General features: G+C 47.6%; 1 protein-coding gene across 3 annotated transcripts in view; it reads left to right on the forward strand.

The window, feature by feature from the left end:
- Positions 1 to 27,758, forward strand: part of ASAP2 (ArfGAP with SH3 domain, ankyrin repeat and PH domain 2) — a 110,599-nt gene that overhangs the window by 19,847 nt on the left and 62,994 nt on the right. For all 3 annotated transcript variants that reach the window (XM_073896974.1, XM_073896975.1, XM_073896977.1), the window contains exons 2-6: positions 1,465 to 1,610; positions 17,237 to 17,311; positions 18,829 to 18,878; positions 22,532 to 22,661; positions 27,449 to 27,534. In XM_073896974.1, the coding sequence (XP_073753075.1) occupies positions 1,465 to 1,610; positions 17,237 to 17,311; positions 18,829 to 18,878; positions 22,532 to 22,661; positions 27,449 to 27,534 (487 nt within the window). The remainder of the gene's footprint in view (positions 1 to 1,464; positions 1,611 to 17,236; positions 17,312 to 18,828; positions 18,879 to 22,531; positions 22,662 to 27,448; positions 27,535 to 27,758) is intronic.

Genomic DNA, 27,758 nt, shown 5'->3' on the forward strand with positions numbered 1-27,758 from the left:
GAATTGGCATTGGCTGACAGTGGTTTTATTTACCCAGGGAAGAATCTGATGGCATTCGCATACAAGTTTACGCTGCATATCTGTCTGCCCTGTTGTGCCTACAAAGCAGTTGTGTTACATTTCTCGTTGAAATGAGGAAAACATAGAAATCAGGTGCCTGGGGCACCTGGGTGACTCATTCTATTAGGCGTTTGCCTTCAGCTCAGGTCATGATCCTGGGGTCCTGGGTTCGAGTCCCACATCGGGCTCCTTGCTCAGTGGGGAGCCTGCTTCTCCCTCTGCCTGCCACTCCCTTTGCTTGTGCTCTCTCTCTCTGACAAATAAATAAATAAAAGTTAAAAAAAAAAAGAAATCAGATGTCTGATGCAAACAACAGTTGTTTTATCATGGACTGGCTGGATTCACTTAAAAATGTCCGACCTAAAAGTGAGGGGATTATAGTCAACCACATTAACTTACTAGAATTACCTGCCCTCCCCTCCCGTTTCTGAGTTGGAGATCTGAGGCAGGATGATGGCTCTTACAGTTGGATAAGATCCATGTATGATTTTGATGTCCAACAGGGATTGGGAACCACTGAGCTGGAGACCCAGAATCCAGGATTCCGCATGTTAAAGGTGCTGTTTTAAGGCCTAATCATAGTAAAATGCCATCAGATGGATGACAAGGGTTTGCTTTTTTGTTGTCATTCAGACAACATGTGTGTGGTCTTGTATTTCGGGCACAAAGACAAGTAAAACTTAGTCCCTGTCTTCTAAGTACTTCTAACATCGAGAAATATATTACCAGACAATTTCAATGTCCATGCTGAGAGTACGCACAGGAAAGCGTCAAAACCAGATACCAGGGGCACAGGGCAGAGTCATGGAAGGCTTCCTGGAGGAAGGAAGAATCTGTGGGATGTATATGAGTCAGGCGCCTGAGCAGAGGATGCGTCTGAGCATAGCACAGAGGCACTCAATTGACCTTTGGCCCCAGCCTATGCTCCAAGGTCCACGGCTCTTGATGTGTGGAAATGAGAGCTGTGGCAGGTGGTTCCTGGTTAGGGCTGTGAGCCTCACACTAGAGAGGAGCAGGCCTCTCTTGCTGAGTTTCTAGGAGAGGGCTGAGTCCATTGGCTGGACTGGTTCCTCCTGCCATCATGTAGGCCACGGAGGAGTCCTAGGAGATGTGGGAGGCATCGGGGTACCCTTGGAGCCTCATCTGATGTGCTGGGGACTGGGGGGCTTGTGCGAGGAGGCTCTTTCCGTTCTGGTTGTCGTGCTCCTTCCTTGGGATCCGTTGCCAACACATCTGGATGTTGTCAGGACAGCAAAGTGATTTCTGTTCCTGGTGCAACTTGACTTTTTTCAGATTTGTATCCTGCTAATGTGTTCAGTTTTATTCACAACTTAGGAAAAAGCTGTTAAGGATGGGGTTGGAGAGGTTGCTATACTAACGGTACATCTCCCACTGCTGTTGTAGCTCACGTGGAAAACGAGGAGCAGTACACCCAGGCTCTGGAGAAGTTCGGGGGCAACTGTGTGTGCAGAGATGACCCAGATTTAGGAAGTGCATTCCTGAAGTTCTCGGTGTTTACAAAGGAGTTGACAGCACTTTTCAAAAACCTGGTAAGTGTCTTCACGCACGTGCAGCTGTTGGGCCGCGTGTTAAATACCTGCGGTTCCCTTAGTCGGAAAGGTAGCTCCGTAGAGGATAGCCAAGTTGTGTCTGATCAGCTGCAGATAAATTTCAAAGCTCATGCGGTGCCTAAAGGAATTATATTTTCTATACCCATTAGGTGACTTTGGAGTAAATTTTAGAATTGTAATTCTTATGGCAACACGGCTTTTTAAATTCGATTCAGCATTTTAAATGTGCACAGCTGTGGGACAAAATGGATAAATGCATTCATCTTCTTAAGGGCCTCTGACTTCAATTTTTAAGTTTCTAAACTGTGTAGAATCGTCTGTTTCTGGTAATTATGGTAGGCGTTTAAACTTACAATATTTAATAAATATGTTCCGGGCCTGTCTTACACAGCAAGGTAACCTATAATCAAAGCACAGAAATTGCCATGAACATTTAAAGGCCTTTTATGCTCCCAAATGCAGAGCCTTAAAAAAGTCACTTTTTAAGCAAGTGGGAACATGGAGTTGGGACTTCTTGCCTGCGGTAGGTGCTGGGTAACATGGGTGAATGGGGTTCTTTCTTGCGCTTGGCAGCTCTGTGCCTTCCACATTGTGGGAACAGAATTCTGAACAAGTGGGCAGCCTGAGAGCGTGTTTGTGACCCTGTTGCCTGGCTTCTTCCACAAGGGGAATATGCACTGGGATGGCCCCAGCCTCCCTTTCCTGTTTTTCTCCCCCAGCTTCTAAAGGTCATGGGTGACCAGAGCAGGTCAAGGTCGCAAACAGCAGCACTATTCTCATTTCTCCTGTGAGCAAGGAAGTAACAAGTGAAAAAGTAGCTCATCGTTCTTGAAATGGTGATGATGGCGGGTTTGTACATCTGGCCTTGATGGGGCAGAAAGAAGGGAACATTGTGTACGTGTTAATAACGGGGAAGGGAAAGAACCAGATCCTTAAGGCTCTGGGTCTCTCTCCCCATCTTCACTTGTAAAAGATTTCAGTTGGAAATGGTAAAATTAAAAAGCCGTTACTGTGCTTAAGTTTTTTACTCAGGCTCATTTGCAATCTCTGGGGGCTTTTATTGAGTTCATCACCCATTTCTTCCTGCTCCAAACAAGCTGCCAGTGAGCGTCCTGACTGGGGAGCCCTAGCCCCCCATCAACCCCCGCTCCCTGGACCCTGGCAGACATGCTTATTAGGCTTTCACCACTGAGTTAGACTGGAGGGGTTTTTTTGACCTGGAGAAACTGAATGGCCCCAGGGAAGACCTGTGGAAGGCTTCTTGGGACATAGCCTGCACCCCACTCTCCTAGCCCCTGAGTGGGTCGGCCCCATCCTGGCTCTGGGCACCTCACTCCTAAGTTTGAGCGAACAGCCTACAGAGTGAAAGAGACCAAAATAAGCAGAGAAAAGGACTTAGAGGAAACAGGGGTATTGCAAATAGCAGAAGGAAACTTTAAAGAAACTGCATTTCATTCCCCTGAGAGATTGGAGTAGATGTATCAGAGGGAAGGAGAAGGGACGAAGCTATGGTTAAAGGAAGGGGAGAGACAATTAATGTGAGAAAATATTAAAGCAAAAATCCAGTGACATGGTTGGGATAGAAGTCTGTCAGAAAATAGACCAAAAAACAAAGCAAACCAGAAAAAAGTGGAAAACAGGTAAGAGATGAGGATTAATCCTTAAGGCCCGTCATTCAGCGGACAGTCTCCTCAGAGAGAATGGAAGACAGGAGACCAAGATGGTCCCTGAAACCCAACCACTCTCGTCTCCCGACTGAAGGCTGGTCAGAGCCCAGAACAGGGAGGGAGGAGGCCCCCAGGCATATCTCCGTGGGAAATTGCGAACAATATCTTCACACTTCCAGAAGGCACATGGTGGATTAGGAATCAGTGGTATTGGACGCCTCACCAGTAACACTGGAAACTTGAAGGCATGGAGCAAGGCCACTAACATCCCGAGGAACAGAATTCCAACCTGGAATTATAGCCAACCGAGCGTGAGAGTAGAATTAGAGACATGCAAGGCTCAAAAAGTTTAGCTCCTGTGCGTCATTTCTCTGAAACTCCTAAAGGGTGTGCTTTAGTGAAATGAAGAGGGAAGCCAAGAAAGAGGAAGAGGTGTGAGTCAGGAAACAGGATTGGGCCAGAAGGGAAGCGGCGGGAAGGATCCCCGCAGGATGAGCAGCACCCACCCCACCCCCCACCCCCCACCAGGCAGCTACTCTTTCCTCTCCATTCAGCTCCTCTCCAGACCTGGCTTTTCTTAGCTGTAGAATGGAGGTAATAGAACCACACCTGGTTTTGTGTATAGACTCCAGCCAATTGCTTTACACTCTTAATTTACTTAATTTTTACAACAGCTCCCAAGAGGGAGTCCGGGTTCTCCACGCTCTGTAGATTATATAACTGAGGATTATATAACTGATTATAATTATATAGATTATAATTATATAGCTCTGGGGTCTTTAAAGAGCTTGGGGTGGCCCCTGCTTGTGTGCCTGCAGGTGGAGGAGAGCCCACCTTAGCACTCCACACGGTGGAATCCCCAGGAAGCCAGCTTGCACTTCCTTATGAACATGAGCCACTGCACAGTTAAACGAAACTGCCCCTTCTTTTCTGGATTTTCTACGAAACTGAAGGCCGGGCAGGTCGGGACCTTGCAAAGGCTGCTTGGTCACTTTGAGCACTGCAGGACTCGGGAATCTGGGCCAGGCCCGGGTGGCTGCCCAGTTTTCCATGGTGGTTACGGTAGGCCCCGGGCTAGGCATGAAGGGGACACTCGCTCAGTCCTCCTGACTGCTATGTAGTTCAGCTCCTGCTACTTTCGTCTGTCAGTTAGTGACTTCCCGGGTCCGTAGTGAGCGAGCGACAGAGTTGCCATTCAAATTCGGCTCTTAAAACGCCAAATCCATACTGTGTCCATGGTGGTATTAAAGAAATTAAGGTTTCTGATCAACTCTTCTGGAGGGAAAAAGACCGAACAGGAGGGACGGTGGTGCGGGGAAAGCGTCAAGTGAAACACAGGCCAGGCGGAGCTGCAGTGGCCACAAGGCAGCCTCAGAGCCTCAGTTTCCCTGATGGTGGGAAAACCAGGCCCACTCAGGGCCAGCATCAAGAGGAAAGCAGTGAGTGGGGAGGGTTCTTTGTCAGCTACAGCCCAGCACGCCAGTGACACCCTCGTGTCGTTAGAAGTCCTAGTGGTAGTAGCTTTGAGTCTGGGCGCTTTCCTTTGCTTTCAGCTTTAATTTATGGAGTTAGGGTTGTTGATCCTGTGTCTGGCAAAGATCAGAGAGAGGGAGAAAATCTCTTATTTGTGCCAAAATTAGATTCACCAGGCCTGATTTTCTGGGCCGGTGCCATTGGCAAAGCTGCCCAGCCACCGGAGCACCGAGTGGCCCCTTCTAAGAAGCTGTTGCTGAGAGCCAGCCGATTACAGGAGAATTCTCCTTTTTTGGTATTTTGTATACCATTCTTATTCCTATTTTTGGTCACATCTGTCCTATCTCTTATTTTTAAAGCCTTGCTTTTACTTTCTCTCAGGCAGTTAAAAACATTTCCGTTTTGGGTGGCTAAGATTGTCAATTCTCCCCTTGTCCAGAAAGAAGAATTACCACCTACCTGCTTTGCAGTGTGAGAGGGTATTTATAAAGCAGTTGGAACATCTCCAAAGAAAGGCCAACTTAACATAAAGTGAGATTTTTTTTACTAATGAGTGAGATTCTCACCTTCAGAGAGCCGATGAATTTTCTCTGCAGTTATGCAGGATAAGGGGAAAAACAAGGCAGCTCCAGAAATGTAACATGTGTGAAATTAAACTGGTTATAAAGTCAGCCCAATTTCTTAGGTTCTGTTCTTCTTACCAGATGGATGTGAGGATCCTGGAAAGATTTTCCAGGGATCACTTCTGTGCTGAGAGGTAGCTTTTTAACGAGTGGCTGTATTAGAGGACACATTGCTGAAAGGTCATTCCCAGAGATGCAGTCCCTGTCTTGGTTTCAGAGAATTGGGGGTGATACATACGTGCTCCCCATCCACAGAGCTGCCCCGGGTGGAAAGAGGGCCAGCAGATGCCCAGGGAAGGACGGAGTTCCGGTGTGAGATCTGGGGGCGGCCCTGGGGCTCAGGAAATCTCACTTCACTCTCATCGAAAGAGGAGTTTGAAAATTCCACCGACCAACATGCACCTAAGTCATGAATTTATTTTACGCAAATGATCGGCATTACAAGATATTCTAGCAGCAGAGTAAAGCACTAGTGAGGTTCTGTTGGGGTGTGGGGCAGCCTGCGGCCTTGTCCATGTGAGGTGGGCCAAGCCTGGCAGAGAGGCGTCCCACCCTGCTGTGTGGGTAACAGAACAGCCATGTTCTCCTGCCACACCCTCCGTGTCCAGGTAAATGTGAGCTCAGTCTCCAGACTAACAGAGCGTATCTCACTGCTTCAAGTATGGAGAGCATCCTGCCAGGGGTCTTCACCCTCAGTACTTAAACTTACGTCTTCTCTCTCTCTCTCTTTTTTAAGGTTTTTTTTTTTTATTTCTTCGTTTGAGAGAGAAAGAGCGTGCGCATAAGGGAGAGAGCATGAGAAGGGGAAGGGGGGAGGGAGAAGGACAAGCAGACTCCCCACTGAGCAGGGAGCCTGACGCGGGGCTTGATCCCAGGACCCGGAGATCATGACCTGAGCCGAAGGTAGATGCTTAACCAGCTGAGCCACCCAGGCGCCACGTGTACTTCTTCTTTTTAACTTCATTTATTGAAAATGTCATAAATTAAAATGTCTTACACCGATCATAATTTTCTCTTTTTGGGAGGAAGACTTACCATTGTTTTGGGCATATATTAATGAACTACACTGAAATTTAGAGAACCCCTAGTATCTCGTACATGGTCTTTGGGGATCTCTGCCCCTAGACTGGTGCCAGACTACCCACTTTCCATTTCAGACATTTTAGTATCCTGACACTTTTTTTTTTTTAAGATTTTATTTATTCATTTGACAGACACAGCGAGAGGGGGAACACAAGCAGGGGGAGTGTGAGAGGGAGAAGCAGGCCTCCTGCCCAGCAGGGAGCCCGATGGGGGGCTCGATCCCAGGACCGTGGGACCATGACCTGAGCCGAAGGCAGACGCCCAACGACTGAGCCCCCAGGCGCCTGTATCCTGACATTCTTGTCTCTGGTAATTGCTGGGTTTTTACTGCTGCATGTGTCTGCCTCCACTGTTTCTTGCTCCACAGCGCTGGGAGCTGGAGCACAGGAGGGCTCGGCTCACGGGCTTGTATGCAAAGTAAAAAATCTCTAAGCTTTGAGTGCGGAGGGCTAGAGAGCTAGGGGGACGGAGTTTGTGGACAGGCCTGCTGACAGTTACTCTGGATGACCAGAAGCCTTCCCACTGACTTCTTAACTGGCCTAATATACAGTTGGAAGATCTTTGTCTTAGACTTGCAAGACTTCAGCCCTGTAAGCTGCTTCCTACGCTCTCAAATCCCTGACCAAAAATGAAAGCACATCCTTCGTTTGACCAGAACAACAAAAGCAGTAAAGCTAATGTGAGAGCCTGTGTCTTGGTTATAGCACAGACACCTAATATTTGTGAATGTACTTTGATACTGTTTCTTTCCTTTTCCTTTTCTTTTTTTCTTTTGGAATGGCAGGACTACCTCATTGTCTTCCCCCGATACATGGACCTGTAGAAGTGAGAGAACATGGGAAGAGCTGGTGTGGGAACTAGGCTTCCAGAGGGAGGAGAGCTGAACTGAGGGGGTGACGGATCGCCTGCTGAGTACCGGGTCCACTCTGGCACTGTTCAGGTGCTGAGCGCTGCCCTCTGGCCAGGGGCACAACAGACGCTTTTATTAGAAACAGTGCGTGCTCCGATGGGCACGGTACAAATGCCACAGGGCCCTGAGGGTGCGGCCCCCGCCTTGGGTCCTTGCGTCTCTGGGGTGGAGGTGGGGCGGGGGAGTCCTGTGGGGCGTCACAAGGTGTCCTCGGGTCCATCTGCACATGGGCATGATGGCAAGGTTTATGAACAGGTGCCTCGCACATGTCTGTAGTGACTTGTCAGATGCATGGAGGACGCACTGTTAGGGACTCCAAACAGGGTTTGTCTCTGTTCTCTCTCACCATCCTGTGTTTTCTCCATTGTTGGCTAGTAAAAGGGACAACCGCCATGATGTAGGGGACCTCGAACTTTAAAAGAAGCTTTTGTGAAATCTAAGAATGTGTGGTCAGACGGGAGTAGGAGATGTGGATGAAGGCGGAGGATCAGCTGTCCTGGCAGCCGCAGAGCAGGAAGAGATGGCCGGATGAGCGGCCACAGGGACCTTTCTCCTGCCTGGGTAAAAGCAGGGGACAAGTTGCAGTAGCAGGAGGAGAAGCTGTAGGTGGAAGAGACAGCAGGCAAGGTTGATGAGGAAAGGAGAAAGTGACAAAGGGCTAGAGCTGGTGGCTGGAGGAGCTTGATGGTACAGAAGGGGGTCTGTGAGCTGTCAGAGCTCTGCTTCCCGTGTCTCCTCCTGTCGGTGGGGTGCTCCGCCAGGAGTCCGGCCCCTGCCCCTCCGTGGGGAGTTGTCAGCGAATTTGTGTAGATAAATTCCAGGTCCTAGCTTCTCCATGTACATTCCCCTTTCTTTGGGAATTTTCAGCTATTAATCAGTCATTCCCTAATATCGAAAACTTGGCAAAACATACCAGTGCTTGCATACCCCAGATTCCAGTTTACAAAGCATTTGGACATTGTGTCATCCCCGCCCCCAGAGGCCCTAGCCTTGACTCAGGTGGAATCACCTGGGGCTTCTCAGAGATGCAGACTCCCAGGCCCTTCTCTAGGCCTACTGCACCAGAATCTGCACTTCATAAGATCCCTAGGGGATGAGTAGGCACCTACAGTTTGAGAAGCAGCTAGAGCAGAGGTTCTCAAAGTGCAGTCCCTGGAACTTGTTAGAATAAAAATCACGGCCCACCGCCACACCTACTGAATGGTGGTTCTCAAACTTTGGGGCAGCGGCAGCACCTGGAGGGTTGTTAGAACACTTGGTTGGGCCCATTCCCAGAGTTCCTAACCACGTGCACCTCTACAAAGTTTCCCTGTGACGCTGACCTCAGCGGGAGCTGGCTACCATTAGAGGACAGCCAGGTGAGGCTTACCCCCGGGGACATGGTTATGCTTGGGCCTCACTGAGGCCCTCAGGTATCTCCCAGCCTTGGATTCTAGGAGGCAAGAAGTTTGAAAAGGTGCTTTCATTTTTGGTTGATGGCTTCATTTTCATGTGCTGTGGGCTTCTGGAGACATTGTGGAATTCTGGATAGTTCTGGTGCTCCCCCAGTGCCTCGGAGTCGGCTGTCTGCGGGTTTTCAGCATGGCTGCAGGTAGGCTGAAGTGTGCAGTTTCAACACCTAGCCTCTAATGGAAAAGAGGAGCAAAGGGTGACTATTTTCTCTCCACTTAGAACCTGAAAGATCCAAGCAGTGTGACTGGCAGAGACGCAGCGGGTAAGGCAGAAACCAGCAGCTATATCCCGTTGTGTCTCTGGTGTGAAACTCGCCAGTGTGTGTTTTTGGCAGCTGGCTGGTTTTGATCTCTCAGTTTGTGTTAAACTTAACTCAGGATCAGCGTGGGCTCCCCCCTCCTTTTAATCATACAAACCAGCAGAGTGGTTCTGCTGCCAAAGAAGGCGGCCTGGGAGCATGTGTTCGCCGGTGCCCCGCGTGGGGCTGGGTGCGGGATGGTAGACCCCAGCCAGCACTGTCGCCTAGCCAGGGAAGAAGTCTCTTCACAGATCCCAGGAGCGAAAGTGACCTGGATGGTTCTCCTGATGAACCGCTTGTGCAACAAGGAACTAGAAGGCAACTCTGACATAGGCGGCTCCTCAGAGGGAAGCCTCTATTCAGCCTCCCAGCTCCTTCTGCTCCTGTCTTGGGGCGTGTTTGAATCCCTCTCTGGCAGCGAAATGCTGGGACAAGCTCTGCCTTCAGCCTCTTGGCTCAACTCTGCTTCTTAATGGGATCTGGGGGCCAAGTGGGTAACTTAGCCCTCTCTTGCTTTGAGAATCTGTAAAATGGGGATAACTTGCACCTACTTCTCACAATAGTTTTAAGGGTTAAATGAGGTCAAACGGCCCAGTGCCATTTAGGGATTTAGACCATTTTACCTAATACCTTCTGCTTCTCCAAAAACCTCTTTACCTGGGTGCCTATTCTTTCAGATAAACAGTCTTTGGAAAGCACATAGAAAACTTCTTTGAATCCACCAGGCACACTGCTGCCTCGGGCCTTCATGTTAGGAATTCCCTCTGCCAAGAATGTTCTTCCACCGGGTTCTCCCCTGGCTCTGTGGCTCCCTTCCTCTGCTGCTCAAATGTCACCTTCTCAAAGGGACTTCCAACCACAATTTGAGAGTCCCATCCCACAAATCATCATAGCACCTATATTTGTAAGATTTGTAGTAGCCCCCAAACTGGAAATAACTCCGAAGTCTGTGAGCAGGTGTTGGGACAAGCTGATTGTAGTCTCTCCAGACCGTGGAGCAGTGCTCAGCGAGTAACAGGAGTGGACTGTTGATGCCCAGCACGGATGGCTCTCCAAGTAGGAGTGCTCACTCTCAAAGCAGATACGAGGCATCCACAGAGAGAAGTGCATGTCACATGATCCCAGATGTGTACAATTCCGGGCAATGCAAACTATTCTCTGGTGACAGAAGTAGATCAGTGGCTGCCCAGGGACTGAGGAGCTGGGAGATGGGGATTGCAAAAGGGGGGGGCACAAAGAAACTTTTAGGGGGATGGATATGTTCACTATCTGGATTTTGGCGATGGTTTGATGGGTGTATGTGTATATATGTCATGACTTACAAATTGTACACTTTAAAATGTGGGTAGCATATTGTTGATTATACCTTAATAAAGCTGCTTAAAAATTTGTTTAAGCTATTGGGTTAAGGCATTGCTGTTCAATAGAACTTTTGCATGGATGGAAATGGTCGGTATCTGCTCCCATATAATAAGCCACTAGCCACGTGTTGCTCTTGAGCACTTGAAGTATGGCTAGTGCAACTAAGGAACTCGATCTTTAACTTGATCTAATTTTAATCCATTTAAATGTGAGTGAGTGTGTGTAGCTAGTGCTTAGCACATTGGACAGCACAGGTGTATGGCCTTTCCTGCTACTGTAACGTGCCTAGCAGCACCATCCACACGCCCTCCTCAGTCTTAGGCTCTGGCGCCCGGAAAGAACTTGAAGTTTCCTGCAGGTGCTGACTGTTTCATACACACTTATGCTTAGTAATAGTGAAACCTCTGCAAAGAATTATGCCCTTATTTGAGGTCTGAGGTCTTTTGCACCCCTCCACCCTGACAAGGAGGTGCTGGGCCTTCTTGTGGTTGGTCATTCTTTGAAGCCTTGCTTTTACTTACTTAATTCTGTGATTGAGCCACATTTGCTCACGTTAAAAAGAAAAGAAAAACACCACAGATCTCAAAGTGTCGTCTGCCTCAGGCTTCTCATGAATGAGGCAGATTAAAATAAACTTACATGACACAGATAAGTCTCAGTGAGATTCTTTGGCCATGTTTTATATAGCGATACATTGGCCTTTTAAGGACAAGCTGATTATCCCCAAAGAGAATTGGACTCTATTAAGGATTTTGGAGGGGAGCCCTGGGAAGACCTATTGTTTTCTAGATTCAGGCCTGGAGGGTAGGAAGTTTGCCCAGCAACTTTCCCGGTTGTGATTCTCTCCTCTCGTGCTGCTTCTTAAAAATCTGAGAATCCTGTCTAGGTTCAGGCTTCTAGATGAATCCCCTTGGGCAAGATCATTTGGCAGAGCCATCTTGCTCATTGCCTAAGTCAAGGAGGAGGCAGCACTGAGGTTCCCAGGCGAGTTGTACAGTGGGACCAAGATGGAGCCTTGGCTGGGTCAGCAGCAGGTGGTCACCAGTGACAGAGCTAAAGGAGCAGGCGAGATGGTGCCCTTGGGAGCTGAGGAAGCATAGGAGGGAAAGTGGAAAGGTTTTACAGAGTATGGAAGTGACAAAGCTAAGGACAAGGAATTTTAAGGAACCCCCCCCAACAACAACAAAAAAAATAGGAAGAATAGCATGGAAAGGTGGCTGTTGCCTGGCTCTGTCTTCCCCCAACCTCCACTCATCTCCTTATCTTGTCCATGTTCGTTCACCAGTCGGTGGCAGTCGCATGCTCAGGTTGTTCTTGATCTCTGCTAGCTAGCCCGGTCTGCCCCACAACTGAATCATTTTATTTCTCCTTGTGAGATTACAGACCTTTGACTACTTACTGACTCATCTTGTCAGACTTTTCCAAGTGAAGACAGGAAGAGAAAGAAGGGAGGATTGTTACTTTCAAGATTGCCTATTTGCAGGGTGCCTAGCCGGCTCAGTCAGAAGAACATGCGACTCTTGATCCCAGGGTCATGAGTTCGAGCCCAAGTTGGATGTAGAGATTACTTAAATAAAAACTTTAATAATAATAAAAAAGGATTGTTTGCTATTGGTATTAGATCCATAGTCAACAGCAGCGATTGAGCTTAATAATTTATAATCAGATCATGCTTCGTGTTTCAAAAAGCCATTTTATAAAATATATGTGTTGAAAATAAGAGTGTAAGAGAAAGCCCAGTACTTGCTTGGCACTAAGGAAGTATTCTGGTTGGATTACCCAGGGATAATTTAATTCTTCCCATAGATCATAAAAATTTCATTACTCATGAATTGAGGCCAAGGCTGCTGAGCACAAGGATGTGTACTAGTTTTGCCTGTGGTTTTCACCCCTGTTGGCCAGAATAGAAGGTAGTTCGTTTGGCTGTGGCCCTGGGGCCCGGGGCTGCCCCAGCACACAGTCAGAGAAAGATTCAGAGCCCAACCTTCATACTGCAGGGCACTCTTGCCAAGACAGAGCATCTGGGCTCCAGGGCTCGCGTTCTCCAGCCCAGGCAGAGACGAGAGCAGTCATTTCCTGAGACGCTCACCCTGAGTCAAAATGCCTCTGTGCTATGCGGTTTGCATACACGGAGCCTGTAAATAAATGCATAGGCTCACGTCCAGGAGTACGAAGCTGGATTAATGACGTCCAGGAGTACGAAGCTAGATTAATGTATCCATTGATGGGGATTCTCTTTATATTTGTAATCGTGTATTTCTTTTTTAAAAAAACAGCTTTATTGAATTATATTTTACATATCGTAGATCTCACCCATTTCAAGTATACAAGTCAGTGATTTCTAGAAACTCTACCAAGCGGTGTAGCTGTGACCATACATCAGCCTGGAGACAGTTTCTGCCCCCAGTAAGGTCTCTCATGTCCTCTCACAGTTAACCCCCAGCCCCAGGCAACCACTGATCTACTTTCTGTCTCTTTTGTAATAATTAAGCTAATTATTTTCTGACAAGAGAAGTAATAGTTTCTTATTTTAGATCATTTGAACAACTCTGGCAAGAAAAATCCCCTGGAGCGAAGGCCAGAACCCCTTTGGTCCATCTGGCACCCGGACTTCTCAGCATTGTCTTCCCTGCCCCTCTGCTAACATGGCTGCCGTGGGCCTTTGCTCACTTCCCCACCCTGGTCCTTTTGCCCAGGATAGCTTCTCCCCATTTTGCAAGACGAAATGCTCCCTCTTTTGAAGGTCTATCCCACATAACCCCGGGTCAGCAAAGATTTCCCTGGTGTCCAGACTAAAAGTAATTTTCTTTTCTTAGAAATTCCATGGTGCTTTATTTATGGCTCTTCGGAGTTTTCATAGGGCAGTTTGCTTACTTAATTGTGGGCTTTATCCTTCCTATTAGACGGTGAGTTCCTGGGGACTGAGGTTCTGTCTAGTCCATCTTTGTCTGCTAACCCTCTGTGCCTCTTCAGCTTCATCCCTGTCACTCCCTGAGGACCCTGTGCATCTCCCTAGCAGCTGTAGTGGCTGTGTCCTGTCCTGGTCACAGTAGGCCGTGGGCCCATCCACGGCATCGTGGTGTGTCCTGTCCTGGTCATAGTAGGCCGTGGGCCCATCCACGGCATCGTGGTGTGTCCTGTCCTGGTCACAGTAGGCCGTGGGCCCATCCACGGCATCGTGGTGTGTCCTGTCTCGGTCACAGTAGGCTGTGGGCCCATCCATGGCATCGAGAGTGAAAGCAAGCCAGCCCGATGGATAGCTGTCGGTTTCTAACTTTACTGTTTCACTCTAGATACCAAAGCTTAGTTTACCTCTCTTGGACGTAACACCTGTGTATCAGTACCTACTTTCTTACTTGAATTAAATAACAGTCTTAAAATAGATTTATAAACCAAATTGTGCATTCTTTCCCCCTGCTGTAGAGAATCTTGTTTTCCTCACTTATCCATCCATACATTCCAACTTACACATGCCTCTTGTAACAAACCCACTAGACTTCTTTCTAGTAATAAGATTTTTAATCTGCGAGCACCTTGTTCTTTTTTTCCCCCCAACCCACTGTGTAATTGAGTTGTGCTGGTGCCTTTGGCTCAGCCTGCCACCTGGGCAGCTTTGATGTTCCCCCTTCGGGCTGTGTTTGCTGCCCTTTCTTGCACTTGCCTTGTCCAAGATGGCTCTGTGTTGGCTCCTCTCTAGGCAACGTTCAGGACCAAATTGATCTGTGCCTTTGACTCTTAGCCATGGCTCTTTGTGACCGTGTGGATGAATGGGCAGTGTCACAAGGCTCAGTAACTGGGACAGGCCCCTCTTGCCCAAGCACAGGTTGGCCCTCCCGGCTGCTCAGAGCCAGTCGTTGTCTCTCTACAAGGAGCCATTGGTGTCTGTACAGAGAAAAATACGCAGCATGTGCTATGTCTTAGACTTTCTGTGTTCAGTTCTTGGTGTGTATATCTTTATTCTTCCTCTTGAGATGGCAAGCATTGTGTTTTTATCTTTGTAGCCAGGTAGTTGCTGCCTATAAAATAGATGCTCAGTAAATACATGATGGACAGATTAATGAATTCACATATACATTTGCTCTATGACGTTTAGTTTAAAGGTATCAATATATCTCTAGAGTCTGTCTCTTATGTATTAGATGCTCAGAAAAATACTTCAGTATATTGATTTACTCAGTCTGTGTTTCTTAAGCACCCGCTCTGGGCCAAGCCCTGTGCTAGGTGCCATGGAGAATATAAAATGAAGTATGCTTAAAGCTGTCCTTTAGGATGTATGATGTGAGACTGCTGAGGTGAAGCAGGGTAGGACCTGTCAAGCGCCTGAAGAAATTAAAAATATATATATATTGGAGGATTTGGAAGGGAGGGATCACTTCCTCCTGGCAGCTGGGCGGGGGTGTGTGTTAATGGAGAAGGTAGCATCTGGGGAAAGCCTGACGGATGGGAAGGCTTTGGAGTGGGGGGGGGGTGGGAGGACACTCAGCGGGGTATAGAGCAGACTGAGCACATGCAGAGAACAGCAAGGACTTCCACTTGGCCAGATACAAAGATGAAAAATGGCGAAGGAGGTTGGACTGTGGAAGGTCCCAAGGGCAGGAGTCGGTTTAGCCTTTATCAGGGATACCACTCCAGATGAATCTGACAGCACTGCAGAGGAGGGGGTGGGTCAGGCAGAGAGCAGGGACCAGTGGCCAGGAACCTCAGTCCAGAAAAGGGGCAGAGAGACCCATCCAGGAACATGGTGGCAAGAATGGCAAGTGGGGAGTTCGTGGGTGAGCAGCTGGTCCGCAAGGCAGAGCAGAGCGGAGCCCGGCGGGAGGGACCTGCCAGAGGCAGCCGGGTGGGCTTGCGGTGGCAGCGGGCTTGGGCACGTAGTTGCCAGCAGGCGTCCTGGCTGGGGTGGAGGTGTGGAAGGAGACAGGCGTGTGGCAGTCTGCCCTCGGATTCCCCCCTGCCACGGTTTACAGTGCAAGCCAGGTGTGTTTGCGTTAGAGATGATTCACCAGCACGGCCCTTTGTTTGCCACTGTTCCTTCCAGTCATCCGAAGACCTCGCCTTAAACTCCGCTTCTTGGTGTTTAAAAATCTAACTCTTCAGGCTAATCCTCACAAGTCCCTGCTGATTACAGTGTGCCTTGGAGGGCTGCCAGGTACGTGACAAACGTTGAGTTGTGGAAGCCTCGGACAAATGTTACCCAAAAAAGGCATTTCTGAAAGGACGGTCATGAATCGGTCATTCATTTGGCAGGATTGGTGGTTTGGTGCAGGCATTGTCACACACCTCTGCAGGTATTTTTCAAGTCAATTTCTTCCTCCCATTTTGAGGTTTCATATGCCGAATAATATATGAAAATCAGATCCCATGTTGCCTGAAAAATTGTGCCTAGAGTTGGTTTTCCTATTCAAGGTAATTCTACTAAAAATAAAAATTTCCTCTGCTCAGTGGTAAGAATAAATGCACATGGTTCCAAAGTTCTTACTTGTCTCTCCTCTTTTATAGGCCCATAATCTAGGTGTGTGTATCCCAAAGTGACACATGTGCCCCAAGGCCCTGGCATTGCCAACTGGCAGTTGCGTTGACTTACGGCAGTGGTGCGCTAAGCTGGGGAGAGGAGAAAGTAGATCCTCAGCTGATTGCCGAGGAGGGACTGCATGGGCCTCAGAACACAGGGAGCCAGTACCTAACTATCCCCGACTGAAGCTTGGTGTCTTAGCTTCCCACATTTGAGGCCAGCAGGGACAGCCTTGCTTGCCGTGATTGTGCTCCAAGTGTGTGTCAGGAGGGTTTGGTTCTAGTCAGTTTAATCTGTGGTGACAATGTGCTAAGCCTCCATCCCTGGCCTTCTTGCTTCAGGGAGAACAGAGCAGCTCAAGACCTCCCTCCCCCCTTTTCTCATTTTTCTCCTTTTCCAGCAACACACACACACACAGACACACATACACACCACACGTCCTACATACACCCCACACCTCACACACACAACACATGCAACACACACATTCATTTCTTTTCCCCTCTCTGAACATTGACTCCTACACATTAACCAAGAGATGCAGGTCCCCTTCATTCTCTTCTTCATTCTGAGTTCCCCTGTGGGGGGCTTTTCTGGGGAGATTCCGATCTGTGGGCCCTGAGACTTCGGTGAAGTGTAACCCAGCACATTGGAGCTGTGAGTGAGAGCAGGAAGTGTGTGTTTGTGAATTCTATTTGGTATCTTTAAAGTGGTTCTGTCAATGATTGTTTTGAAATAATTTTTCTTCGTCATAATGATGATCTTTTCACAAACTTCATAGTTTAATAGAAGGCTATTATTGTTGTGAAGAATAGACAAATACAGACTTTCTGTGAGTTATGTTTTTATTTGCAAAGTGTGACCACCATGAGGAGCATAGAAATGAATAAGGCTGTCCTGCTTGTGCCGGCCAGGTTTTCAGGGGAGGTTAATTATTACCAGGTGTTCTCTAACATCTTGCTGTCCTTACTTCAGATTAAAAGGACATCGAGGGGCGCCTGGGTGGCTCAGTCGTTAAGCGTCTGCCTTCGGCTCAGGTCATGATCCCAGGGTCCTGGGATTGAGTCCCACATCGGGCTCCTTGCTCGGCGGGAAGCCTGCTTCTCCCTCTCCCACTCCGCCGCTTGTGTTCCGGCTCTTGCTATCTCTCTGTCAAATAAATAAATAAAATCTTTTTTTTAAAAAAAAGGACATTGAATAAGAATTTTGTTTGTTTGCTTTTTAGATTCAGAATATGAACAACATCATCTCCTTCCCTCTGGACAGTTTGCTGAAAGGAGACCTGAAAGGAGTGAAAGGGGTAAGCCGTCGACCACCCAGCTCACTGGGAACAGTCATTGGGGGACGTAGAGTCGCGGTCATGCTGGCCTGTCAGGGCACAGCACACACGCGCCTTCCTCCTGGATGGCGTGATGGCTTCTTGCTGCCTCAGTTTCCCTTGATCTGCTACGTTGGCACTACCTTTCAGTCATACCGATGGTGCCCCAAGGCCTTTCTGGTCACCCTGCTGGTGCTGTGACTGTGGGAAGGGGAGGAGGGTAGGAAGAGAAAGAAGCAGCTCTTTTGGAGCCTGTGAATGGTTTTCACTCTCTATCAGTTGAGCAGGGAAGCCTGTGCAGGGAAGTGTGGTTTTCTGGCCGGTGTGTCACTGGCTGACCACTGGCCAAAGGGTCCTTGCTAGGACGTAGTTTCCCGGCAAGAGAATCTGCACCAGTAAGGCTTGAGCGGACTTTCTTTTTCTGTCCTCTGAAGGACATTCACTGTTCAGGAAGCGCCTTGCTGTGAATTGTTTCACGAACATGTGAGTGAGGAAGTCGGCTTGAGTGGTATCTGTACCAGATGCTGAGCAGTAGCTGCTTTTGCATGTTGTTGGCACAAACAGATGTGTGATCTGAAAGGCAGATGATTGTGCCCCAGTTCTTAGATCAAATTCTCTGATTGGATCTGCACGTGATTCCCGGTCACGTTTGGCTCATCTGGAAGCCCAGGCTGGCCAATCTCCACGACCTCTGCAGAGACCTCTCAGTATTTACTTCCCAGAGCATGCCAGGAGGGCTGTTGGGGCAGGGAGCACTGGGCCTGGCCAGCCGTTAGGACACTGAGGAACATTCCTCATTGTCCCGGACTGGGGTCCTAGAGAACATGTCAGCCAACTCAATTTAGCCAGCAGAACGGGAGGGCAGGGCACATGAGGCAGAGGGACGCACATGCAGGTAGGGAGAAGCGTGACAGGGTGCTGCTCTTGAGGCTTTTTTGTATGGTTTGATGCCCTGAGTCCGGGGAGGTGCAGGAGTGGGAGATGAGGCTTCCAGGGTGGGAAAGATTAGTTCATGGAAGGCCTTAGATGCCGGGCTAGGAGCTTCGGCCTTGTCATAAGGCCAGTGAAAAGCCAAAAAATACAAAATAAGCCCCCTCAAAGGAGGTTCTTTCTTACAAAAGAACCCTGTTAAAGGGAACGTGAATGGGGGGAGCCACTGGATAGAATTTTCCAGTGGCTCAGTATGCTTTTGAACCAGGCTTTATCAGAGTGTATGAGGTCCTAAGTTCCAGATAGAAGAGTAGAATCAGGAGACCTCAGGAGAAGGTGTAGCTGGGCAGTGTGTGCGTGCTGGGATTTTCCACTTGCTCTGTGTGCGTGTGGCATGGCTGCTGGTCGCATTCAAAGCCTGAGCTCTAAGTTCTTTATTTTTCATGGAATAGTATACATCATTTATTACAGAAATTAATGCTCCTTTCAGGACTAGTCTAAGAATAAGTAAGTTGTCTTGCCCAGAAGTTAATATTAGTTCTGTTTAATTTATGCCTCTCCGTTTACAGGATCTGAAAAAGCCTTTCGATAAAGCCTGGAAGGACTATGAAACAAAAATGTGAGTGTTTCCATTTTTTTAAAATGTAGGTAATTTGAGATCTTAATTTTAAATTGAGCTTTTATTGCTTGAAGGTATTTTCTAAATAAACCTTTAGCCACTTAAACCCGTGTTGCTATGGTTCATTACGATGCCAGATGCTTTCACACTCGGTGTCTAAATTTCAGTGATGCCGTGGACCTCTGAGTTTTTCCTGGTCCCTTTTCTGTGATGTCATAATGGTTACAGAATGTTATTTTCAAGAAAGCTCATTGAAGGACATTAAGGCCAGGTTTTGTTGACAGGTGTTTCTTTCCCTTTAAAAAAAAAAAAAACAAAAACGCTTTCCCCACTTTGTCACCGTTTACAACGGTAACACAGTTTTTGGACTTCATCTTCCCGGTGATTTGCAAGAGCTGTCTGCTTGTAGCTCTGTGTCTGAATTTCCCTAAAACACCAGTCCTTTGGTGTAGAAAGAGAGAGAAAAGAGGCATCCCACACTAGCCTTATCTGATCGCTTCATCTGCCAAAGGAACACGAAGAAAGGGTCAGTTGGTTCTTGGACGTGCATCACGGTTTCCACTGAAGATGGTACTGCTCCTGGTCCACGTCAGTCATCGGCACGTTTCAGATCATAGTCTCTCCTTCCCAGCATGGGAGGGTTTAGCTCGCTGGGATTGGGTTGGTGATTGTGGGGATAGTGATTTCAATTACTGTAAATACTTGAGAGACAGAAAATATTTTTAAATGTCTTATGTTTGCTTTGTAATTACTGTGCATTGGATAACAATGTAGAGTTTTCTGAGTGGAAATAGAAACTTTAACATGAAGCCATCTGGTAAAGTGAGAGGTGTTAAGAAGAAAGCTGTTCCAGATGTAGCTCTAAGTGTTTAATTGGACTTGGGGTGTGTGTGTGTGTGTGTGTGTGTGTGTGTGTGTGTGTGTGTTTTGTTTTTAAAACCAGCCTTGGGGAACGCCTGGGTGGCTCAGTCAGTTAATGGCTCAGATCATGATCCTGGGGTCCTGGGATCAAATTCTGCATCCAGCTCCTTGCTCAGCAGGGAGCCTGCTTCTCCCACTGCCTGCTGCTCCCCCAGTTTGTGCACATGTGCCCTCTCTGACAAATAAATAAAATCTTTAAAAAAATAAAATAAAACCAGCTTGGGTGAAGGATCACAAACTCAGGAATACCAAACCTTTAATATTTGTCCCCTCCTGGAAATCTTAAATTTCCATACCCAAATTTCCAAACTCAGAGTTGCCTGGATCCTCAAAATCCGGATTTCACTGATGGTATACATTCACATATAAGCACAGATACTGTTAGAGTACCTTGAAGGTCTGTCCAACCAGAGAAGCTGCTGGCCCTTAGTGTCCTTCCTCTGCACACCCATGCAGTGCACTCGACAGGGAAAGGATCTTTGTAGACAGGAAGCCAAGACTCGGTGCTTTGCTGCTGGTCAGCTGGCGAGAGGGTCATTGAGCCAGAGCCAGGAGGTGGCTTTCCATCCAGCTACTGTTGCTTCCACCCTCGGGTGCCTCCAAGGAGACGCTTCTGTGTATTACCGAACCGGGGGCACAAAGGGGGTTTTGAAGAGGGTTGCCGGAGAGAGTCCTCTGGTTCCGAAAGGAGAATGAGATCAAATTCGGTAAAATCAGGATATATGTAGAGTGGAGACAGAATTACTCACAAAATCCCAGAATTTGAGAGTGTGAAAGCTTCAGATAATTCTCAGGTAAGTTTTAAAAGTAACTCTTTCACCATTTATGCTTGAGATTTGTTCTGCAACAATGAGCACTGTCCCAGTCAAGGCAGAGACCTGGCAAGACCTCACTCAGCCAGGAGGCGGGTGGCAAGGGACAGGGAGAAAGTGGAGGAGGGAGGGAGTCTCCCACCATGCAGCCCCCTTTTGTGCTGCTCAGTGGACACACAGACAGACAGACAAAGTGCTGCCCTGAATGAAACCTCTGAGGCATGAGCAGACTTTCTGCCTCTTCTGACCCAGATCTGGCACAAAGTAGGTGATTAGGAAAGGATTTCTTGAACCAGTACTCAACAAAAAGGGTCAAATTTGACATTCTTATGACCAAATGCATTTTCCTTTCCAATAAGTTAAGAGGTTGTCTTGTATGAAACTGGAGCATTTCCTTACACCACACACAAAAACAGACTCAAAGTGGTTGAAAGACCTAAATGTGAGATACAGGAGTCCATCAAAATCCTAAAGGAGAACATAGGCAGCAACCCCTTCGACCTCAGCCGCAGCAACTTCTTCCTAGAAACATCACCAAAGGCAAGGGAAGCGAGGGCAAAAATGAACTATTGGGATTTCATCAAGATAAAAAGCTTTTGCACAGCGAAGGAAACAGTCAACAAAACCAAAAGACAACTGACAGAATGAGAGAAGATATTTGCAAATGACATATCAGATAAAGGGCTAGTATCCAAGATCTATAAAGAACTTATCAAACTCAACACCCAAAGAACAAATAATCCAATCAAGAAATGGGCAGAAGCCATGAACAGACATTTTCCAAAGAAGACATCCAAATGGCCAACAGACACATGAAAAAGTGCTCAACATCGCTCGGCATCCGGGAAATCCAAATCAAAACCTCAATGAGATACCACCTCACACCAGTCAGAATGGCTAAAATTAACAAGTCAGGAAACGACAGACGTTGGCAGGGATGCGGAGAAAGGGGAACCCTCCTACACTGTTGGCGGGAATGCAAGCTGGTGCAACCACTCTGGAAAACAGTATGGAGGTTCCTCAAACAGTTGAAAATAGAACTACCCTACAACCCAGCAATTGCACTACTGGGTATTTACCCCAAAGATACAAATGTAGGGATCCGAAGGTGTACGTGCACCCCAATGTTTATACCAGCAGTGTCCACAATAGCCAAACTATGGAAAGAGCCAAGATGTTCATCAACAGATGAATGGATAGAGAAGATGTGGTATATATACACAATAGAATATTACACAGCCATCAAAAAAACCCCACGAAATCTTGCCATTTGCAACGACGTGGACGGAACTAGAGGGTATTATGCTAAGCAAAATAAGTCAGAGAAAGGAATGAGGAATTCTTAATCTCAGGAAACAAGCTGAGGGTTGCTGGAGTGGTGGGGGGTGGGAAGGATGGGTGGCTGGGTGATGAACAGTGGGGAGGGTATGTGCTATGGTGAGTGCTGTGAATTGTGTAAAACTGATGAATCACAGACCTGTATCTCTGAAAGAAAGAATACATTATATGTTAAAAAAAAAAAAGATACTAGGAAGGGGAAAAATGAAGAGGGGTGGAATTGGAGGGGGAGACGAACCATGAGAGACTATGGACTCTGAGAAACAAACTGAGGGTTCTAGAGGGGAGGGGGTGGGGGGATGGGTTAGCCCGGTGATGGGTATTAAGGAGGGCACGTATTGCACGGAGCACTGGGTGTTATACGCAGACAATGAATCATGGAACACTACATCAAAAACGAATGATGTATGGTGATTAACATAATAAAATAAAATTAATAAAAATAAATAAGAGGCTGTCTTGTTTGCAAAAGACTCATGCACGGTTGTGTTGCAGGCTGGGTAACGGGATCCCTGAAAGCCTGTCTTGTCTGGAGTGCCGTGCCGAGGCATCTCAAATTATCCTTGCTTTTGTCACCTGTAGAACCAAAATTGAAAAAGAGAAGAAGGAGCATGCCAAACTGCATGGGATGATTCGCACCGAAATCAGCGGGGCTGAAATTGCCGAAGAGATGGAGAAGGAGCGGCGGCTTTTCCAGCTACAGATGTGCGAGGTGAGCCCCGGGGGTGCGGGCTGCCCCCACAGGTGCACAAGGTGAGCCCCGGGGGTGCAGGCTGCAGCTACAGGTGTGTAGTGTGAGCCCCAGGGGTGTGGGCTGCCGCTACAGGTGTGCTAGGTGAGTCCCGGGGGTGCGGGCTGCCGCTACAGGTGTGCTAGGTGAGCCCTGGGGGTGCGGGCTGCCGCTACAGGTGTGTAGTGTGAGCCGCGGGGGTGCGGGCTGCAGCTACAGGTGCGCGAGGTGAGCCCCGGGGGTGCAGGCTGCCGCTACAGGTGTGCTAGGTGAGCCCCGGGGGTGTGGGCTGCTGCTATAGGTGCGCGAGGTGAGCCCTGGGGCTGCGGGCTGCAGCTACAGGTGTGTAGTGTGAGTCCCGGGGGTGCGGGCTGCCGCTACAGGTGTGAGAGGTGAGCCCTGGGGGTGCGGGCTGCAGCTACAGGTGCGTGAGGTGAGCCCCGGGGGTGTGGGCTGCAGCTACGGGTGCGTGAGGTGAGCCCCGGGGGTGCGGGCTGCAGCTACGGGTGTGGTAGGTGAGCCCTGGGGGTGCGGGCTGCAGCTACGGGTGTGCTAGGTGAGCCCCGGGGGTGCGGGCTGCAGCTACAGGTGTGTGAGGTGAGCCCTGGGGGTGCGGGCTACAGCTACAGATGTGCAGGGTGAGCCCCGGGGGTGTGGGCTGCAGATACAGGTGTGCAAGGTGAGCCCTGCGGGTGCGGGCTGCAGCTACATATGTGCAGGGGGAGTCCTGGGGGTGCGGGCTGCAGCTACAGGTGTGTGAGGTGAGCCCTGGGGGCGTGGGCTGCAACTGCAGATGTGCAGGGTGAGCCCTGGGGGTGCGGGCTCCAGCTACAGATGTGGGAAGTGAGAGCCAGGAGTGCTGGCTCCAGCTACAGATGTGGGAAGTGAGAGCCAGGAGTGTGGGCTGCAGCTACAGATGTGCAGGGTGAGAGCCGGGGGTGCCAGGGTTGGGAGGGGTGAAGTGCAGTTTCCAGGGGGTGGTGGGTTCCAGGTGGTGGGCTACAGGCAGCCTGCCTTCACCGGCATGTGAACTCCTCTGGAGAGTGCATGCTTCCCAGAGGCTTCAGACAACACAGCAATGCATTAGTGGACTCCATTTGTCCAGTTTCTCTTACTAGAGGAGCCTGAGTTTCTTAGACGGTGGAATGAGCTGAATCTAACCCCAACCATTAATTAAAGGCAGGGAAGAATCTAAAGAAACATCTTCTCTGGCCTCATACACATACCCAGACTCACCTCACGGGTACATTGCTAAAATACTCTCTCCATTAGTGTTTTTTAATGAGGTATCTGGGTTCCCATTATAGCAGTGGAAGCCATGAGGAGGGCCAGGGAGAAGTCAGCTGGAAAAACCTGCAGCTGGTCCCCTGTGGGTCTCTGAGGGAGGGAGGGAGGGAGAGCAAGTGCACTACATACTGTGGAAGCCAAGCCACCTGCCTCTGAAGTGCTTGTTCGGAATTCACTCATCAAGGCAGGAGGCCCTGGGGAGCTCCTCAGCTCCACTCTGTTCTGCAGCCTGAGCCCTTGCCTTTGGGGATGGGGAGGGAAATGGCAGCACTGATGCTCTGGGACATGTCCCTGATGGAGGCTGAGGGGTGCAAAATACCAGAAACAAGTCATGAAGGCCTTTGCTTCCAGCCTTGTTATGCCTTGCTTGTGGGTCTTTGTAAAAAAGGCCTCTGGACACGATGCCAAGCTCTGCCTGAGGGTTCGCCCTCCTGGCAGTGGCCGTGAAGCCCCTTGAGCTTGATGGTGCATGTGCCAAGCCTGTGCAGACTTCAGTTTTCGATGTGCGGAGTGCACGGGGATGATTGTGACAGCTACTGAAACTGGCTCAGCCTGCTCTCTGTTCCCTGGGAGCAGTCAACAGCAAAGCTGAAGCCACACGGCACTTTTTGACTTCAGAATGTTTGTTAATTGCAGCGGGAGTTTAGCTTGTAGAAATGTCTGTTTTAGAAGTATATTTAAATGAGTTTTTATTCCCAGAGCCATCTCTTAAGTGGTCAGTGGAGCAGAACCAGTCCCAGGATCAAGGATAGGATATTAGCCTGACATTAGTACAGCCACTCCAGCTCTCTTTGTTTCTGTTTGCATGGAATTTCTTTTTCAACCTGTGTGTATCTGTGAATCTAAAGTGTGTTTCCTGTAGACAGTGTTTTTTAAATCTCGTCTGACAATCTCTGCCTTTTGATGGGATTGTTTAATCCATTCATATTTGATGTTGCTATTGATGTGGTTGGATTTATGTCTGCTGTCTTTTTTTTTTTATGTCTCATGTCTTCTTTGTTCCTTTGTTCTTCCTTTGCTATTTTTTTTCATTAAGTGAATATTTAGAAAGTTAACTAAGCTCCAAGTCTTACTGTAGAGAGAGGAGTGGATTTTTTAGATACATGTTGTTTTGTAAACAGACCTCATATGTAACAATGCCTGTCTGGCCAACTTCACACAGTGTCCCAGGAATCAGCCCAGAGGGTGTGAGATGGCATAGGAAATTGCTGTTTGTTATGCAGATACTAGGTATTGTTTCTGTTTAATTGGGGTAAATTAAGTAGGGGTATTTTACAAAGAATGGGTTTGGAACAGGTGTGCGTGTGTATGTTGTGTTCAGGTCATGCTCTCTTTTTTTGGCTAGTAAGGAGGAAACACATTTGCTTAAACTCTGCAAAAGACTGCTTTTTTAAAAACGTTTAGTGAAGTGGGAAAATTAGTATATCTTGAAGTGAGGGGCGCTGCATTGCTTTCTGTGCTACGCACCCAACACCAGTTACCTTTCCCCTCCGGGTCTAGGTGAATGCATCCTGTGCACTGGTGAAATAGTTTATTATATTGCAAATGTACTGTCTAGATGATGGCTCTCAGCACACCTACTAGGCCAGCCCCCTGGAGAGGTTTGGGGCCCCATGTGTGCTGAGCCTAGCAGATCCAGCAAGTTAGAGTGATGCGTGCAGAAGCAGAGGTGGAGTCTCCAGAGGAGGACACATCCGATGAAGGATGTACATGTGGGCCAAACAGAAGTGGGCTGGAAAGGGCTGTCCGTGGGGGAAGGAGGAACGTTTGAAAAGCGGTCCCCCCAGAATCTGACATCTCAAAGTGAATAGATTGCTGTAGTTAATCATGGTAAAATTGTTCAGCCAGTTCCTCACACTGAAGGTCTCAAGTTTCATAAATGCTTGCCATTGTTTAGGTGTTTAAAATTTTAGTTGCCCAAGATCTAATCTAGAAGAATGGCTTTCAGGTGTTTATTTTAAATTGTGGAACTTTTTCTTCAAAATGAATTTTGTAGAGAAATTCAGTGTGCTGTAATAGGTAATATAGAGCATCTGTGTGTGGAGAATGTGTGAGAGATCCTGTTGTTTTTCTGTGATTATAAAAATATACTCTTTTAAAAATTAGTCTATTATATATGAAATTAAAAGTCACCCCAAATTTTACTCACCAGAAGATAAGTACTTTAACATCTTTCATATATCCCTCTGTGTACCTTCATAAAAATAATTTGTATAAACAGGATCGTTCTCTACTGGTGCTTTGTAACCTGATTATTTTGACTCACTTGTATGTCATGGGCATCCTTTGGTGCCGGAAAGCCTCTGCTTTATTGGCTTCATGGCTACATAGCATTGCTGAACCATACTTTAATTTTCCATTCATTACATTTGGGTTGCCATTCGTTACTTTTACAAACAAGTCTGCACTGAACCTTGTTTTCTGTTCATCTTTGTAAACTTTTCTGATGATCTTCTTAGAGAGTAAGTTCCTATAAGTAGAAGTTCTATGTCAAAAGGTCCACACGTTTTAAGTTTTGACTTAAACTTAAGTCACAGGGAAGCATCTTATTAACCACTTAGCCATTTTGACACATTGCCAGGCATCTTATTCAGTTAACAGTGAATAAATATCAGACCGAAGGAAGGAGAACACATAAAGGAAGGAGAACACATAAAGTCGCTTGGTGTAGGGAAAGGAGATTTTGTAGTTAATTTTGTAGCAGCTTCCTCTCTCTGGCTGGACTTCTGGCTTGAATGTGAGCTTCCCAGGTTATGGCTGAGAAGCCTGTGTGGTCAGCAGGGGTGGCCGCTCTTTTGGGGGCATCCAGTCTCTGATGACACGTTCTCAGAGTTCTTTATGCCATGTCCTGACAGTGGAGAGAACAAGGAATTTATGGAGTCTTTGTTCTGTAAACCTTTAGCAAAGAACAAATGTATTTCCTGAGGCTGGTTTTGTAGATTCCTGAACTTCCTGATATTTTAGTGGTCATTCCTGAATTCTCCAAGTTAAAAATGGCTTTCGTTCATTTCAACTTAAAATTTGGTTTTTATAACAATCACATTTTTTTTCAGTGCCAGGGTTAGAGATGTGGTGATAAGAGTCTGAGCTACAAAACACTGGCAGTTAGTGTTGCAGACGATCACCTGCCCAGAAAAGGATGGAGGGGGAGGGGCAGAAGGATGCGAACAGAAAGAGCCCATTCACTTTGAGCATCTGCCTTCTTTGTGCAGCTTGAAGAAAATTTCCTCTAGCAGGTTAAGATCCAGTGTCTTACTGCTAGGGGTTTTTGGCGCCTAAAGTTAAATATTTAATTACCTGGACGTTGGATAATTCATTTGGCACCAAACAGAGAAATGTTCAGTTCTGGCGTTTCAGAAAATGCTCAGCACCTGCCATGACCTCTACCCTTAGCAAAAGATGTCGAAGAAGTAGAGAAAATGATATGCGCTCAGAAGCTCTTGTTCTGGGTCTGACATACCCTTTTGTGTTTTTTTTAACAGTATCTGCTGAAGGTCAATGAAATTAAGATTAAAAAGGGAGTGGATTTACTTCAGAATCTGATCAAATATTTTCATGCCCAGTGCAAGTAAGTTCTTTTTCTTTGTTGTGGTGTTATTTCAGCTGTTTTTATGGCAACTTCTGGTAGATAATATAGTATTATATCGAGGAAAATAAACACTCCTTTAAAACTCTGTCGTAAAAGGCATGAAGTACTAACACACGTTGTAACACAGTGAACCTTGAAAAAACATGTTAAGTGGAAGAAGCCAGACACAAAAGGCCACATTCTGTAGGATTTTATTTACTTGG

The sequence above is a fragment of the Callorhinus ursinus genome, unplaced genomic scaffold, assembly GCF_003265705.2.
Source record: "Callorhinus ursinus isolate GAN/ISIS: 27379988/994484 unplaced genomic scaffold, GSC_fseal_2.0 scaffold10, whole genome shotgun sequence".
NCBI lineage: Eukaryota > Metazoa > Chordata > Mammalia > Carnivora > Otariidae > Callorhinus > Callorhinus ursinus.